Genomic DNA, 18,500 nt, shown 5'->3' with positions numbered 1-18,500 from the left:
ATTCGCTGACCTCACTCTTGTTATAATCTAACTGTTCCTTAATCTTTAAGGTCAATGAGTTCCTTGGGAGTCACCCATATCCCGTTTGCAGGCATATGTTGTAACATACTTGTTTGCAAGGTATGTGCTCTCCAAGGTTTTGGGAACATTCCAGAGCTTGTTTTCAAGACATCTGGATTCCTTCCAAGTTATCTCTGTGCAGAATAACAATACATCACTCTGTATGACCTTACAGTTTAGCCTCCATGTTTTCAAATGTCTTCGCATGTTCTTGTTGCAATTGATTTCTAGTTTCATGCCATTGTGATCTGAGAAGATGCTTGATATGATTTCAATCTTCTTGATCTTGTAGAGACTTAGTTTGTGTCCTAACATGTGGTCTATCTTTGAGAATGTCTCATGTGCACTTGAGAAGAATGTGAATTCTGCAGTTTTGGGGTGCAATTCTCTGTAGATATTTATTAAATCCATTTGATCTAGCGTTTCATTTAGAGTCTGTATTTCCTTGTTAATTTTTTGTCTAGAAGATCTATCCAGAGATGTCAGCGGGATGTTGACGTCCCCTTCTATGATTGTATTGCTGTTGATTTCTTCTTGGAAGTCCTCCAAAAGATTTCTAATATATGTTGGTGCTCCTTTATTGGGTGCATATATGTTTACCAAAGCTATATCTTCCTTTCGGATATATCCTTTCAATATTATGTAATGGCCTTCTTTGTCTCTAGTTATCGTCCTTATTTTGAAATCTACTTTATCAGATATGAGTATTGCTACCCCAGCCTTTTTTTGCTTTCCATTTGCTTGAAAGATTTTTCTCCATCCCGTCACTTTCCACCTATGTGAGTATTTTGTTGTGAGGTGGGTCTCTTGTAAGCAACATATATGTGAGTCATGCTTTCTTATCCAGTCAGCTACTCTGTGTCTTTTTGTTGGAACATTGAAACCAGTCACATTTAAGGTGATAATTGATATGTACTTATTTATTGTTTAGTGTGGTTCCAATTTTCTTCCCATTTCTTCTACTAATTACAGCAATTTTTTTTTAGCATATCTTGCAGTGCTGGTGTGGTGTTAATATATTTCCTTAGCCTTTTTTTTTTTTGTCTGGAAAGCTCTTTATTTTACCTTCTATTTTGAATGATAGACTTGCTGGAGAGAGTAGTCTTGGATTCAGATCCTTTTTTTTTTTCATGACCTCGATTACTTCATGCCAGTCCCTTGTGGTCTGTAGTGTTTCTGTTGAGAAGGCAGCTAAGAGCCTTATGGGGTTTTCTTTGTAGGTAATCTGTCACTTATCTCTTGCTGGCTTTAGGATTCTCTCTTTGTCTTTAATTTTTGGAATTTTAATTACTATGTGTCTTGGTGGGGGCCTGTTTGGGTTCTTCTTTTTTGAGGCTTTCTGTGCTTCTTAAACTTGAATGCCTTCTTCCTTCACTAAATTAGGGACGTTTTCTGTCACTGTTTCTTTAAATATATTTTCTAACCCTTGCCCATTTTCTTCCTCCTCGGGGACTCATATGATACGAATGTTTTTATGTTTCCAGTTTTCCCTCAGTTCTCTTAAGCTATCTTTCTTCTTTTCAGTTGGTTTTTCCTTTTGGTTGATTTTTTTCTACCCTGTCTCCTAATTCACTGATCCGATCCTCAGCTTCCTCTACTCTGCTGTCTAGTCTTTCCAATGTGTTCTTAATTTATGCTATGTCATTCTTCATTTCCACTTGGTTGGTTTTCAATGTTTCTATATCTATACTCATGGTGCTGATGTCCTTACTCATGCTAGTGAGCTTCCTCAAGATCATGGTTCTGAACTCTACCTCTGATAATTTGCTTAGCTGCATTTCATTTATCTCATCTTCAATTGAGTTCTCTTGTTCTTTCATTTGGGATTTGTTTCTTTGTTTCACCATTTTGGCTATCTCGGTGCATTTTGGAGCCTGCCAAATTTTCCCTGTGGGTGTTGGTGTTCTGCTGTTTGTGGCTTCCTCTACTGGGTTCAGATGTGCCTGGGTGGGCCCAGGTTAAACACCTGTGTCAAGTCTTACTTTCCTGGGTAGATTTACAAGCCCAGGAAAGGTTCAGTTATCCTCTATCTTTTTCCTTGTGGCTAGTAGTCTCAGTTACTCAGTACCTTGGAATGTAGCACTGGTGTTCTGTCTAAGAGGATTTCCAAAGGGTGGGATAGATGCTGGTTGTTAATGAGCCTCAATTTTTATTTCTTTTTTCTCACCTGTTAAACGCTGAATCTCCAGGGTGCAGGGGGGCTGCTGCTTTTCCCCACAGCTCTGGGAAGGAGCGCACTCACCATGATCCTTTGTGGCTGCAACTCAGTTAAAACTCTGAGTGCTTTCCAAATCCCAGGTGTCCCCACAGAGTTCCATCCCAGTCTGTCCTCGCTCTGCTGTAGCCCCCAGGTGAGTGGCTGTGGCTATTTTAGTGCTCTGTCCTGACATCTGGGCTGTGGAGTGGGCTTGGTCTTTATTCCCCAAGGGCGCTGCTCACAGCTAAGACTGCTGCTGTCCGTGGGATCCCAGTCCACCACCCTCTCACGCCTCCACAGATCCCACCAGTGTTCCTAGTTATATGGTACTGTCCTCTGCTTTTCTGTTGCTTTTTTTCTGAGGATTTGTCTTTATTTTAGTTATAATTCCCATTTGGTCATGGGAGATAGTCTGTGTGGCTTCTATTTACTCTGTCTCCTTTTTCACATCCTCTAAGCCTATCTTGTGTTCAGCTGAGTTGCACAGGCCTTTCTGGTGCCCTTGCATTCTGCATGTCCTGTGGGTAACTTGGTGGCACAGTCCCTCTGGGGACTGGTCTCTTTGCCTATGTTATGGGCTGCTCAGTCTCACAGGTTTCTGTGGTGCTTCAGCACCACACAGATCCTGAGGGTACCTGGTTTGCACAGTCTCAGCTGGGTCTCACAGGCCTCTCTGGTGCTTCAGCACCCCACAGGTCCTGAGGGTAACTTGATTATAAGTCAGTACTGGGTGGCACAGGCCTCTCTGGTGCCCCTGCACCCTGCAGTTTCCACGGGTGGGCAGCTGGATCGCACCAGTCTCTCTGGGTCTTGGGCTTCCCACTGCACTTGTAAGCTACTGGACTGCACAGGCTTCTTTGGAGCCCCAGGTCCTGCTGCTGGCAGCTGGGGAATCCTGCTGCTCCATGGGGCTCAACTCCTGCTCAGCTTTTGCTGTATATTTTGGGGATGGGTCTCATCTCCTGGTCTGTGCTTTTTCTTCTTGGGGATGGATGTCTGCTCCCCAGCCTCTGTTGCTGGGGGTATATCTGGACTCTGATAGGGCTACTACTATGGGGGATGGTGCTGGGCTCCAGGATGCCTGCAGCTTCTGTAACTGGCACCTTGGGAGTTCCACTACTGTACAGGTCTGTTTTGACATAGAGTGTCCACTGGTCCGATGGTGCCAGGTGCGCTCGTGGGCTCAGGTTGCTGGGCCCTAGCTTCTCCCACTGCCTCTTCCCAGGGAAGACCCAAGATCTTCCAAAATGGTGGGACCTCTCCCCCTGGCACAGGGAGAAGCGCCCTAAAGGGCCACTTACTGTGGTAGCCGGTTGCTCCCGTCCACAGCACAGTAACTTTCTGCTTCTCGTCTCTGCATTTCTAGGGTTAGGTCGTCCACCTTCATGTTGACTCACACTCTCTCACATACTTGCTCACTCTCTCTCACTCTCACCCTCCTTCTGGTCCTGCCGCTGCTATCTTCCTTAGGCCAGGATGTATTTTTTTGTATACTTCCCTCCACCCCCAGTTACTATGCTCAACACCTTGTATTCTATTTAATCTGAAGACCCATATTTTCTTCAGCTTGAATATGTTTTTGTTTTTTTTTTTTTGCTGTCTCTCTCTCCAGATCTCAATACAATCCATTTGTAATTCTTTTCTCCTCTTCATTTTCTCTGTTTTCTTCTTCTGAGTCTTTATTTTAGATGGAATTTGGATCTTAGGGCACATTGCTGCATGCCTTCAAATATTTTTCTCAATTTTCCAGATATTTTCAATTTATTTCTTTGAAAACTATGTATGTATTACTGTTGTTTTAAGGAATAGTAAGAGAAAAAGGGAGATAATCATGTATTTAGTCTGCTACCTTATTTTTACTTTATAAATCTCAATGCTATGTTGTTTTACCAATACTGGTTCATAATTTTTATATCTTTATTTTGTATTGTTATTTTTATTGTGATAAAACTCATACAACATAAAAGTTATCATTTTAACCATTTTAAGTGTACAATTCAGTTGCGTTAAGTACATTCACATTGTGCAACCATCACCACCATCCATCTCCAGAACTTTTTCAATATTTCAAAGTGAAACTCTGTATCCATTAAACAATACATCATCCTTTCCCTCTTCTCCAAGCTCCTGGTAACCATTATGACTATTTTAGATACCACATATAAGTGGAATTATACAATATTTAGCCTTTTTTGAGTCTGCTTGTTTTACTTAGCATGTCTTCAAGATTCATCCATATTGTAGCATGTGTCAGACCTTCCTTGTTTATATAGCTGAATAATAACTCATTGTATGTACAGATCACATTTTGTTTACCCATTCACCTCTTCATTGACACTTGGTTTATGTCCACATTTGGGCCATTGTGAATAATGAATGCCACTATGTACATTGGTGTACAAAAACTGGTTTAAGTACCTGCTTTCAATTCTTTGGGGAAGATACTGAGAAGTGGAGTTGGTGGGTCATAGAGTAATTCTATTTTTAATTTTTTGAGAAACCACCATACTGTTTTCCACACTGGTTGCATCACTTTACATTTCACTTTAGACAAAAGGCCAAGAAGCAATTGGTTACATAATTTTACATTCCCACCAGCTTGCCCAATGATTCCAATTTCTTCAGTTCTTCACTTACACTTGTTTTCTGTACTGAACTGTTTTGTTTTTGCAGCAGCTACACTAATAGGTGTGAACTTTATCCCATTGTGGTTTTCATTTGCATTTCCTTAATGGTTAGTAATATGTATCTTTAATCAATACAAAACAACTCATGTGTCCAATTTAATTATTTTATCTCTGAAATTATCTGTGATCCCAGATTTATTTTTCATATTATTTTTCTGGCATATTTATCAATCTCTTTATTTTTGACCTTCAAGTGCCCTTTAGTATTAAGTTTGTCTTTATAAACTGTATTGTTGATTATTTTAAAAATCACTTTTTCAACACTATTGAGCACTTATTATTTGGTGTGTATGGTGCCAGTCAGGGAGGATACAGTTTGATACAGTCAATTCTGGAAGACAAGCATGATTACAATGAACTATTTTAAAAGAATAAGTGTCATGAAAATGGATATACTGGGTTTATGTTTTTACTTTTACCTAATGTAAATTTCGGTTGAAAGTATGTATTTTATAGGTTACAAAATTTGAACATACAAAAATTTGTAACAGATTCTAACACTTCTCTCACCAACCAAGAATAAGCATCAGCCAAGAACCTAATTTCCCACATTTTAAAATACATGATCACTTTCCCCTCTTATTATCATTATCATTATAATTACGAATAAAAAGGGTCACGAGAGGGTTAAGTGGTTAGAGCTGATGCTGAAAGACACGTTCAATCTTCTCTGGAGCCCAGCAAGAGCGTTCGCCAACCTTCCCGCTATTGGCCCTTCTCGGTTACCATAGAGATATCTGCTGCGGTGACGTCTGGGAAATACAGTTCAAAAGGAAAAGTACTATGCTTCTGGCTGGGGACCCATTGGCTCTTCGGTGCGCAGGCGCAATTACGCCGGGCGGCCTGGAGGTGAAAAATGTTCCTATGCTAGGTGTTCTGCTTGTCTAGTGAGGTCCTCCGCTTCACCTACCCTTCGTGTGGTGGGGCCGGGCACAGACTGCCGGTGAGAGAGGGCCCGGGGTGTGCACTTGCTGCAGCGGTGCCGGGACAGGGAGTGCCAGCTCGGGCGTCCCAGCAGCGGCCTCTTCGGCAGTTAAACGCGACCCGGGGAGGGGGGCGTTGCCCGGAGAGGTCCCCTGCGGAGGCTGGAAGTCGGAGCTGCCACCGCCAGACCCTGAGACTTCAGCCTCCGCCGGGCTCCTGGAGAAATGGTCTCAGAAAAAGGATTGCAGAAAGCTGTGTCTCGTTTCAGGGTTCGTGAACCCTGTGGTGGTTTTCCGCTTGTAGCTTTTGTTGGTTCTTCTACTACTCCCCGAGTTTACATTTTATTTTAGATTTATCCATTTTTGCAAACCTTGCTTGTTTGGCATCGTTTTCCTAGAGTGACCTAACTAAATTATTTTTTGTTCTTGTTGTTTGTAGTAATTTTGTCCTCTTGCTAAATAATTCCCTTCTCTCTCTCTCTCTCTCTCTCTCTCTCTCTCTCTCTCTCTCAAGTTCGTTTCCAGCTAGTGACACTATTCCTTCTGAGTTTTGTATTTTTCCAGGGTGGGGAAAGGAAGGTAGGTAGGTAAATGGCGCCTTTTACATTTCAGCAGCCATGATAACTCTTCTTCATAAAGGAAGCACAGCTTTCAAAAGGAAGAGAAGAGAGGAATTTTTAGTTAGCTATTTCTTAAAAGGACATCAAGTTCTTCAGATGACATTTGAAGAGTTGTAATTGTCAAAAGAAACCTTCAAAGCTTTAAGAATTTATTTGAGCACATCCGTGGTAGCAAGACCTCACTGGATTGAGAAAATACTCTGGAGAATGGCAGTTTTATAGCTCTTTTTATGTATTTAGAGTCAAAGGAGATAATGTAAAGAAGGTTACTAGATTAAGGGGGTGGGAGAAAGCAAAGCAGGAAAATCTCTAGGATTGTATAAAAAGCAAAATGGAGAGATACATATTGTTTTTACATTGGTGGGTACAGGATAGTTAACATTTAACAATTACATGGAAGAGAGAGGATATGTGGGCAACAGGGAGTTTCGTTGTTGTACTCTGCTGCTAGTGGATCTTTTTGAAGAGCTGGAAGTGAAAATTATTCTGACATGTCAAAGAGGTGTTCTAGATACACAAGAACAATAGACAGGTCTTGCTTAGGGTAAAGATTAACCTTTTATGAAGGAAGCCATAGGTCTGGGATATGACTACTCACCATGACCTGCCCATTTAGGAGTTAATGTTCAGACTATCCTGTGTGGTTACTTTTGGTCCCTGGGCTTGTTAGGCTCGTGCAGTATTCTTTTTATTTTAATAATTATAGTTATTATAGCTCAAAATATCAAAGTGCAGATGTGTACAATATTTATGTCATTTTTCATTAATTTAACTCTGTGAGTCTAATGATTGCCCTTTACTCTATTAATGCATTTAAGATCGTGCTAATCCTTTAGTTTAATTCATCTATTCATAAGCCACTAGCTGACAGGTAGCAGGCCCAGTGACTGGAAGTATGCTTGCTACCCACCCCTGGTTATGGTGACCAAGCTGAAGGCCCCTTAACTTGAGATTGCCTGGCTATATACCAGGTTCCCGATGTAGGGTACTGAGTGTGGAGTTTGTAACTTGGTGTGGCCTAATGAAGGTGGGAGTGCTGACAGGATGGAGAGAAGTCACAGCTTCTTTCTTCATTTCAGGTACCTTCTCTAAGAGGGGCAGTAGGTAAGGAGAAATGGCCACAAAGTTGCTACCGGCCCAGGCTCAGGTGAGTGAAGTTTCTTGAATGCCTTCAGGATTTAGAGGTTCAAGAACCTTCTTCGTTCATTGTTGAGTTTATCTAGTAGTAAGCCCACAGAGGAATCACAGGGCCTGGTAGGTGAGGAAGGAAGGTGTTTTCCTTGCCTCAGGGCCAGTCTCATTGTGAATTCTTGAACAGTTAAGTTCTTGTTGACTAGGAATTGAATGGGCACTCAATACCATGCCCATGTCTGACCCAGAGCTTTGTGAGGGATCCAGGGTGTTTTTGCTCAATGGAAGTCAAAGACATGGAGGAGTCAAATAATTGCTTCACAACTCTGGAGATTCACAGAGGAAAGGCATGGCATTTGTCTTTCTAGTCAACTATAGCAGTTCTTGGTAAGGGTCCAAGTGATTTTCTAGGAGATCCAGGAAAGCAGACCTTTGAGTCAGCACGTGTGGTGAAGGATACAACTTAATATTGGGCTATTTTGGACTGACAAGGAGTACTGGGCTCATGTAGATAGTGAAAATGTGACATGCACCTCTCACAGACACCAGAGAAGTATTACTGGACAGCCCCTTGAGTCAGAGGGAGTGGGCTCTCTCCAATCTCGATCCTCATCTTCTCATATAGAAGAATTTTTTTTTTTTATTGCTCCTAGAGAGAGGAAGGAAGAGAGAGACAGAAACGTCGATGAAAGAGAACATCAACTGGCCACCCCCTGCATGTCCCCACTGGGGATTGGGCCTAGAGCCTGGGCATGTGCCCTGACTGGGAATTGAACTGGTGACCTCTTGGTGCATGGGTCGATGCTCAACCACTGAGACACACTGGCTGGGCATCATATAGAACAATTTATATAAGAGACTCTAGATAATATTTGTGTTGTGGTCAGTGAATTTATTAAAACTTTAATGCAAGTGAATTTATTAAAACATTAAAGCATGCACATTTATTAATGAAACAAAGCAAGCAAACCTATTTATCTGGCTAATGGAGCACAGACAGGCTCTCAGCTAATCGGAAGAACAAGTAGTGTGGGCAGTTTTCTGCCTGTCTGTAAGTTTTTTAAAAAGTTCATTTGCTAGACATCCTAGTACAGATTAACTCTAAAAGTCTCCCCTTTTCTTTGTTATGGCTTTCCCACAATTGATGAGAGGTACCTGGCAATTAAATCCCAACTCCTGGTCTTTTTGTTTACACTCTTCTCTCCTCTCTTCTATCCTAACAACCTCGGGATGATTTGCAGTAAGTGGTCTCTGATTCCTCTTCTTCCTCTTACCTTCTGTTCCCCTCCTTTTCTGCATTCTTCTGTGAGAAGGAGAGGTTTTAACCTTGTTCCCAAGATAAGTGGCCTGCAGAATTTTTTGGCTTTGTTTAACACTCCTGCCTCAGTTTCCCTATTCCTCTTGTCCCAGAATTTTCATAGTTTTACCTTGTCCTACAACAAAAGGAAAAGAAGTTGCAACTCTGGCATTTTTGAGGAAGTGAGCAAGCCTCTGCGGAGGGAAGCATCTGGTCCACAGCAGTTTCTTTCCTTCTTTGCCCTTTCATGGCACTTAGGGAAATGCAATTAAAAACAATCTCTTCCCAACCCAAAAAACCTCTCTACAAAAGTTGAAGAGAAAGTAAACACTCTTATTGAGTAAGCTTTAAGCCAGAATGTGATGTGTATCACAGGCAATCCACTAAAGAGATTGCAAAGATAGAAAGCCCCTCTTATGTATGTAGATGAGTGGATTCATCCCAGTTTTGCAGTTTGACAAATTTGTCAGTTGACAAGTTAGGCTTATCTCCTCCCAGGAAACTAGGATCTTGGCACATTCAAAGAGATGGTTACCAGGTCTTTGAGTAAACTTTCCTGAGTTTTGAGGCTTATTTAGCCATTAAAAAGGTTTACATACAATTGGAAAGGCCTGAGAAAGAAATTCAGGAACAAAACAGAGCAGGGGAGCAGAAGGTTCTTCCCTAGTTTCCAACAGCTTCTTATTTTTAATTTGTGTTTGCCTCTACAGGTCAGAATATTCCTGGCCTTGTGACCTCCTTCCTAGGTTTTGGGGGATGGTAAAGAGAAAGCAAACTGTGACCTAACACTTACACCTTTAGAAATGTGTCCTAAGGAAATAAGCTTTGCACACTTTTCTGGTGATGTACAGGGATGCTCAAGTCAGCATTTTTAGAGTTACTAAAGTGTAAATAACCTAAAGGCCCACCAGTGGATTATGCCCAATCAGTTATGTGAACTGATTGATATACAGTGAAATGATGGACAGCAAATAAAACATGTTGAGTGGGATATAGGTATCTGTATCATATCTCATTTTTGTTTAACTGTAAAGCCATATTAGCATGTAAAAAGAAGAAGTTAACAAAATTTGTTTCTGGGGGTAGAAAGTTAGATTACTATGTCTTTTTTTTTTTTCCACCTATTGATCTTTTTAAAGTTACTTTAAAAATAAAAAAGTTTCTTAGTAAGAAAAGGGGCCACTGATTTAAAAAAGGTGAATGTTCCAGTGAAGCAGGAGAGAAGCCTCTGGTGGACAGGGAGGGTTCCAACTGCAGCCTTCTCACTGGGCTCTTGTTGAAATGTTAATGCAGCCCACCAACCTGGGCCCTCTCCTGACAAAGCCATGCCTGGGGTATTTTCAGAGCCTTCCCTCCCCTACGACACAGAGATAGCCCAAAGTGGTGACGGTCCAGCCACACCAATTCCTCTGTGAGTGAGTGTGCTGGAGCCTCCTTCTAAAACTTGATTCTGATATCTCATCTGTACAATGAGAGTTTGGTCTCAATGATTGTATGTTTCCATGTCTGAAATTCTGTGTGTCCATCATTCTGGTTTTGTTTAATGATTTTAAGTACTTATCTTGTTTGGCTGCTATGCTTCAGCTTCTGAGGGCACAGTGCTTCACTCACAGTAGGTATGTGATAAATACGTGCTTAGTAACTGAGGAGTGATCAGGAAGTATTTGGCTTGAAATGCTCAGGACCCTGAATGGTGACAGGGTTGCTGCTTAGTCATCCTCTTGTGGGGATGGTCCTGGGTGAGTGGAAATGGGTTTGCCTTTACAGGATTCTGTGACATTCAGTGATGTGGCGGTCCTCTTCAGCTGGGATGAGTGGCTGTGCCTGGACTCTGTGCAGAGAACTTTGTACAGGGAGGTGATGCTGGAAAACTACAACACTCTAGTCTCTCTGGGTAAGGTCCTTGCCTTGTGATGCAAAATCTGTTCGGGGGGGGGGGGGGCAGGGAGCATCTTGGTGCTCTCTCCAAGGAGGACATTGAGGGCTTGGCCAGGTTCAGCCCACCACCCCAGTAGATGGGCTTTGAGAGTAGCAGTTGCTATTCCCCTCAGCTGCTGAGAAGGTTTCAGCATGGTAGAGTTGATGATGGACATCCTTTCTGTGCTTTTCCTGTCTCCTACCCCCTGAATTCTGTTCCTCTGCATCTCACAGGAGAGTCCAGCTTAGAAGAGTGCAGTCAGAACTCTAGCTTTATCCCTCCTGGCTATTTTCTCTGAACAAACTTCTCTCTCTGAACAAACTTCTCTCTTTCCTTGGACTGTCCCTCTGGCCTAGGGTCCTGGGGCTGCATTTGTGTGCCAGGATGGCTGCCCATGTCTCTGCTATGGACTCATTTTCTTTTTCTTGCTCACAAACAGGGATTATGTCTTCCAAACCAAAGGTTATCTTCCAGTTACAGCAAGGGGAAGACTTCTGTATGGTGGAAAATGAAATTTCTCATGGCGCATTTCTAGGTAAGTGACAGACACTGGAAATGGGTATAGTTTGTCTAACTGCCTGGATACTGCTGGTTACTGATGAGACCTCTCAGCTGACGTTGACCAGGGCCCTTGCTGATGTGCCAGGCCAGGTGGGAAATGCTGGGAAGGATATATCTTCACATTCTTCCCTATTTGAGTACTTGATAACAGTAAGTTCAGAGGGAAAGTTGGGTTCTCCCATTATAGTTGCACTTTTTTAATATGCTCCTTATAATTTGAATGCAGAATATGTAATACATTATATAGTATGTGAAAATTTGTGATTCATATCTTCCCCCTTTTTCCTAGCTTTTACTGGGTTGTATTTTCCTTGGGTTTTTGCTTTAATTTTTTTTGTCTGCAATTTATTGCCATGATTCAGCTGAAAAGAAAAACCACATGTACTTGTATTTATGTGTAACATGGGAGAGAGAAAGCAGGGGTAGCAAAATGATAACAGTTATCAGAAGGTTTGCAGATAATCATCATGCCTTTGTCCTAAATTTATGTGAAAATTCTCAAGATAGTATGTTCTAGACCCTGGCTGTCAGGACATAGCTCTCAATCTCTAAAACCTCTTGGGTTGCTGGATCATAAGCTCTCGTTTTCTCTTCTACGTGGAATTTTTATTTTTGTTTCTGGCACAAGAGGATGGCTTTCTATTTTGAGTTTTGCTGCTTATCCAGCATTTATTTCTCTTGATGGCAGGAGACAGGCTTTCTGTATCCATTCAGTCTTGTGTTTTCTTTCATGAACTCTGTCATCAGATTTTTCCCTTTGGTTTGACTAGAATATGTTCTTAAATAATATTTTCAGGCCCTGGCTGGTTTGGCTCAGCGGTTAGAGCATTGGCCTGCGGTCCAGAGAGACCCAGGTTTGATTCTTGCTAAGGACACATACCTCAGTTGCAGTTTGTCCCCGGCCCTGTTTGAGTCATGTGGGAGACAGCCAGTCGATGTGTCCCTTTCATGTCGCTGTTTCTCTCTCTGTCTCTTCCTCCCACTCTATCTGAACAAAAAATGGAAAAGTGTCCTCAGGTGAGGATAAAAAAAAATAAAAAAATAATGTTTTCGGAAAGGTTCATGTGTACTCTGTGCATGTCTAAAATAATTTTTTTTACCTCACCTGTGGTAATTGTCTTTTGGATCTAGAATTCTGCCATCAGGTTTTTTTTTTTTTTCCTCTAAATTGTCCAGATTTTGCTCCACTATTTTTGGATTCTTAGTGTTGCTAAAAAATATTCTGTTAGTGTGATTCTGTTTCCTCTCTTTTCTGTATAGACAACTGTTTTTTGTGGTGGTGGGGGGCCTTGTCTTCTGTCTGAAATTATAGGATATCCTCTTCATCTTTGGAATTCAGAAAATATATTAGGTTGTATCAGGGAGTTTATTTTTTAAATATTGTTGTTTGGCATTCACTGGGCCCTTTGCTTTCAAAAGCCTAGTTTTTTTTATTTCAGGGATCTTTTTTCCTATTACATACTTACATATACTCTGCCACATTCTAGTAACAATTTAAGGAGGCTGACTGTAAGAATAATGATGTAATAAAATAGAAATTTATGCAGAGTTCTAGAAAATAAATGTATCTAGTGTAAGGACCAGAATGAGTTTCAGATTTGACTCTGAGCTTTCTGGTGTCAAAGAAATCATTAGTATCAAATGGATGCTAATTCTTTAATGAGCACTTAAAATTTTTTTTATTTGTACAAGTATTATAGAAAAGAGGAGCTAGAAAGGGAGTTTCATTTGAAATTTTACCAACCATGATATTTTACTTATTTTATTTATCCTTTCAGACTGTGTGAGTATTTTTTGAGTGTGTTTGTGCATGAGAGGGACAGACACACACAAGAGAGAAACAGAGAGATTGATTATACTTATTGTTCTTGAGCCTGTTTTAAATTGTGAATGTCCTTCAATTATTCAACCCTTATTAAATAGAGGCCTACCTCTTTGAAAGAACTCTATTGTATTGTTGAACCATATTAATTGAACAATCTTTTGGAAATTTTAGTTTCTGGGTTTTTCCTATTAATATTACTGCTATGGCTATAGAATATAAAGGTATGATACAAAGATAAAAAGAGAAAAAATCCAGAGAGTAATTACAGCACAAAGGCATGAGTATTGTGATTAAAAAGGTAAGAAATGTGAATTGAAAATTGACATAGGATTATTTGAAAAACTATTCAACCTCATTATAATCAATAAAATTTAAACTAAAATGAGGTAGCATTTTTTTCCTTAGTAAATTACTAGAAATTAGGAAATACATATCCAGTGTTTTGCTACATACCCTGAGTAATATGCAGTCTTTTTAGTGGGATTTTGATTGGTAGTCTTTCTGGAGGACTATTTGGCTTTACTAAAATCAATTCCAAGTTTTGAAATTTATCTTAAGAAAATAATTTTATAATTGTGCAAAGTTGCACAGGTGGTGTAAAAGAATGTTTGTTATAATATGAGGGATTACTGAGGGAGAAGAAAGCTAAATGACTCTCGGGATTTAGTAAATTATGAAGTGTTCATGCACTGGAATGTTACATAGCCATTAAAGTGATGGTGTCATCCTACATTTATCAATGTAGAGAGAAGCTCACAATTTTTTTTAAATGAAGAGGAGGAAGAAAGAACTTGGTTTTAACTTGATTTTATTTTTAAAGTAGAAGTATTTTTTAATACACCAGTATTTTCATTTTTATAGTTTGATTAATTTTTCTTATGATTGTATATTTCCTTTTTGGGTAAGGAAATAAAAGCTCTTTCATAAAATACATTCATTCATTCCTTTATTTTTAATCCTCACCCAAGGATATGTTTTATTTTGTTTTTACTAATTTGAGAGAGAGAGAGAGAGAGAGAGAGAGAGAGAGAGAGAGAGAGAAACATTGATCAGTTGCCTTCCATGTGCACCACAACTGGAGATCGAATCCATAACCTAGGTATGTGCCCTGACTGGGAATGAAACCTGCAGTGTTTTGGTGTATGGGATGATGCTCCAATCAACTGAGCTACCCTGCCAGGGCAATACATTCATTCCTTTCGAATCACTGCTTCTGTTTCTTGCAGTGTATTGTAAATGATCAAAAAAGTGTACAAATTATTCTCAAGAAAGTACTCTTTTCTCAGTTTTCTCCATATCATTATCTGGCACCTCTCTTGATCGAGCTGTCCAAGCCAGAAACTAGGTATTATCCTTGAGTCTTTCCTGTCATTTACTATGTACACTCTGTTAATAGGTGAATATATCTGTCATCTCTGCCTCCAAAATAATCCAAATGTGCCTTCCTCCACTACCATGCCACTGCAAACTGCCATCACCTCTATCCTGGAAGATTTTGGCAGTCTCCTAATTGGCTGCTCTCCATCTGCCCTTGTACTCTTTTTCCCCATCCTCATTTACAGTCCATTTGTCACAAAACCATAGTTATTCTTCTAAAACAAAACCATCATGTCTCTCTAACCCCCAGTGATACTTAAAAGAAATTCCAAATTTCTTTCTATATATTGCAAGACCCCACATGATATGGTCCCTGCCTACCACTTTACTTTGTAGCACTCTTCCCTTGTTCCCTCTTGCTTAAGCCACAATGGACTTCTTTATGTTCTTCAACCACACAAAACTTATTTCTGCCTTAGGACCTTTGTCTTTGTGTGAGCTATTTTTTCTGACTGGAATTATATATATATATATATATTTTTTACTGGCCCTTTTCCCCAGGTTGCTGTAGTATTGCCCTTGACTTTAATGACTACAATTATCTTTATATCCACAGTTTTGCATGGCCCTCTTGTTATTTGGATCTCATGTTTAATTTTATTTTCTTATCATGCAGTTTAAAATATCAGTTTGTTCACTCTTACTACACATCACCTTGTTTTAGTTTGTTTTCTTATAGTTCTCTCACTTCTTAGTACTTCTTTGTTTCAACCTTATTGGTTATTGTCAGTATCCTACTACTAGATTGTAAACCTTATGAAAATCAGACTCTTGTCTGCCATATTTCCTGTAATCCTTAGTCTTGACCTTTGCATGATGCATAGTGGGCACTCACTCAGTAAATATTTTTTGAGTGAGTGAGTTAATGTCCATCACAACATTGTTTGAACGAGTCCCAGAACAAAATCAGTTGAGGACTGGTGTTTCACAGAGCTTTTTAGGGGCAGTAGCTCTTTTATTTTTTGTTCATAGCCCTCTTCAGTTTTGTCTTGAATTTACGTTGAGTACACAGGGTGGCTGACATGGAAGATGAAGCTGGGCAGCAACACATCCTGCTGTACTCAGAAATGCCCTGCACCCTTCTGAGCTGAGCTTTGTTAGCAGATCAGGCCTGGCTTCTCCTTCTGGAACATATTTCCTCTGAGTTCCTCAGCTTATCTATATATCAGTTTCTTCAAACCCTTCCCATCCATGTCTTTATCCTGCTTCTTTCTCTTGCCCTTCTTTTCCATTCTTTCCTGATTCCAAGGATATATTTGTTAGTGATCCTTGTATATTTTTATGTCACTTTTCTTTATTGTCAATGCAGGGGAGACTTACATGTTTTGTTTATTTTAGGATGGGAGAGCTTGTTTGAAACCACAGTTTCCAAAGAAGAATATCACAAAGTAATGAATAAACTCATAGGTGATGATACTTTTGACTTCAAGTTGGGGAAAACCTACGTAAGTGAAGATAAGCTAGAGAAGCAGCAGGGCAAAAAGAACAAACCTTTCAGGGAAGTCTCGGTTACCATAAAAAAAACTTACACAAAGGAGGGGAGCTTTGTAGGTATTGAACTTGAGAAAAATTTTGGTCTAAAATCATCACTTACTCGGAAACCCAGAATTGTTTCCAGAGGAAGGAAACCCCATTCACAGCAGTATTCAGTTCTATTTAAACAACTGGGAGTCAATACATTGCGAAAATGCTACAGGTGTAACATCTGTGGGAAAATCTTTCTCCACAGTTCTTCTCTGAGTAAACATCAGAGAATCCACACTGGAGAGAAGCTCTATAAATGTAAGGAATGTAGGAAAGCTTTCAGCCAAAGCTCATCCCTAACTCAGCACCTGAGAGTTCATACTGGAGAGAAACCTTACATATGTAGTGACTGTGGAAAAGCATTCAGTTTCACTACATCTCTCATTGGACATCAGAGAATGCATACTGGCGAGAGACCCTATAAATGTAATGAATGTGGAAAAACATTTAAAGGTAGCTCATCCCTTAATAATCACCAGCGAATTCATACTGGAGAAAAGCCCTATAAGTGTAATGAATGTGGGAGAGCCTTTAGCCAGTGCTCATCTCTTATTCAACATCACAGAATTCATACTGGAGAGAAACCATATGAATGTACTCAGTGTGGAAAAGCCTTTACTTCAATATCACGTCTAAGTAGACACCATAGAATTCATACTGGAGAGAAACCCTTTAATTGTTATGAGTGTGGTAAAGTATTCAGTTACCATTCAGCTCTTATTATACATCAGAGAATTCACACAGGTGAGAAACCTTATGCATGTAAAGAATGTGGGAAAACCTTCAGCCAAAGCTCAGCTCTTATACAACATCAAAGAATTCATACTGGAGAAAAGCCCTACAAATGTAATGAATGTGGAAAAGCTTTCTCCTGGATTTCACGGCTTAATATACACAATAGAATCCATACTGGAGAGAAACCATACAATTGTAAAGAATGTGGAAAAGCCTTCAGTTCCCACTCAGCAGTTAATACTCATCAAAAAATTCACACTGGAGAGAAACCTTATAAGTGTAATGACTGTGAAAAGGCCTTCAACCAAAGCTCAGCTCTAATTCAGCACCAGAGAATTCATACTGGAGAGAAACCATTTAACTGTAAAGTATGTGGGAAAACCTTCAGACAAAGTTCATCCCTTATGACACATATGAGAATTCATACAGGAGAAAAGCCTTATAAATGTGAAGAATGTGGAAAAGCTTTTAGTCAGAGCTCATCCCTTACTAATCATCAGAGAACTCATACTGGAGAAAAACTATAAGTATAATGCACGTGGAAAGTCTTCCAACTGGAGTTCATTCTGTACTGAATATCAAAGAATTCATCCTGGGGAGAAAGTGATAAAAAGTACTTAAACTTTAGAATATAGACCTCTTCAAACATCACAGACTCATAATGTAGGATAATCTTAGGAATATTAGGAAAGCATCTGTAAAATGTTTATTTTTTTTTATATGCTCTTAAGTTATTACTAAATATAAAATATAGAATTTGTAACATCAAAGGGTCAGTATTTTTTCTTTCTTTCTGGTGATGTGTAATAACAGCCACCAGCTTTCAGAAGCATCACTGGGAAGCATGTTTTATGTAAAAGTGCAATCATAAAATCTAAATTTCCAGTTAATATGGGAATCTATTTTTTTAAAATTATATTTAGGTGTTATGGAAGCCAGTTGTACTAAAAAGGATTTTTTTGGGGGAAGAAATGTAAACTGGTGACCTGTAGCTACCTCACTGTCACTAAAAATTTTTTTTTTTTAATTTGAAAGCAAAATCTGTACTTCCTCATTGTTACAACTTTTGGGTTGTTTCTCCTCTGCTTTCTAAGCCATTTACTTGAAAAGAAAAATCACTTTATAAATTATGCAGGTGTATATTCCTGTGAGTTTTCTCCCTGAGTACTTGTTTCAAATTCTGAGTCAAATCTAAAGTCACTTTATTTTAAATCACAAAATGTATAGTACTTCACTTGTTTTTTTCATAAATGTATTACCTTTGCTGTATTAAGTTGAAAAGGTTATTCAGACAACTACTTTTGCAAGTTAGTTATAACTCTTGGCTCCCCAGGTTGTGCCTGTTTGCTGAGCCCTCTGATTACTATCATTGGGACCTAAGTTGTCCTCTCTGGAGGTAAAATGAACAAGGAAACTTTCAACCCCCATCACATGGTGCTCACTCACTTCCTATGTTCTACAGGCCACTATAAATCAGGCTCAAAGTTCAGATGATTCTTTTTACAAAGTAGACTTATTATATCTTTCAACAAGTTAGTCTGTTTAAGCATTTCTGAAATGTAATTTGAGCAGTTATCTCACAAGTCAGACTAAAGTTGAACTTTACAGAAGACAACATCATCCACCCTTGCCTAGTTTGTTAGGA

General features: G+C 39.6%; 1 protein-coding gene across 1 annotated transcript; it reads left to right on the top strand.

The window, feature by feature from the left end:
* Nucleotides 1-5,779: 5,779 nt before the first annotated feature.
* ZNF879 (zinc finger protein 879) lies at nucleotides 5,780-17,420 on the top strand. The gene is made up of 5 exons (XM_036240302.1): nucleotides 5,780-5,887; nucleotides 7,567-7,634; nucleotides 10,683-10,809; nucleotides 11,273-11,368; nucleotides 15,935-17,420. Exons 2-5 carry the CDS (start codon nucleotides 7,602-7,604, stop codon nucleotides 17,380-17,382), a joined length of 1,704 nt encoding a protein of 567 aa, XP_036096195.1. The 5' UTR covers nucleotides 5,780-5,887; nucleotides 7,567-7,601; the 3' UTR covers nucleotides 17,383-17,420.
* Nucleotides 17,421-18,500: the final 1,080 nt, after the last annotated feature.

This window comes from Molossus molossus, unplaced genomic scaffold (genome assembly GCF_014108415.1).
Source record: "Molossus molossus isolate mMolMol1 unplaced genomic scaffold, mMolMol1.p scaffold_m16_p_4, whole genome shotgun sequence".
NCBI classification, from domain to species: Eukaryota; Metazoa; Chordata; class Mammalia; order Chiroptera; family Molossidae; genus Molossus; species Molossus molossus.
This window is presented reverse-complemented; position numbering and strand designations above follow the sequence as displayed.

Coding starts and splice junctions, on each gene's coding strand:
- ZNF879 (XM_036240302.1), top strand. CDS start 7,602: ATGGCCACAAAGTTGCTACCGGCCCAGGCTCAG. Junction 10,810..11,272: donor CAACACTCTAGTCTCTCTGG/GTAAGGTCCTTG, acceptor GCTCACAAACAG/GGATTATGTCTTCCAAACCA. Junction 11,369..15,934: donor TTCTCATGGCGCATTTCTAG/GTAAGTGACAGA, acceptor TGTTTATTTTAG/GATGGGAGAGCTTGTTTGAA.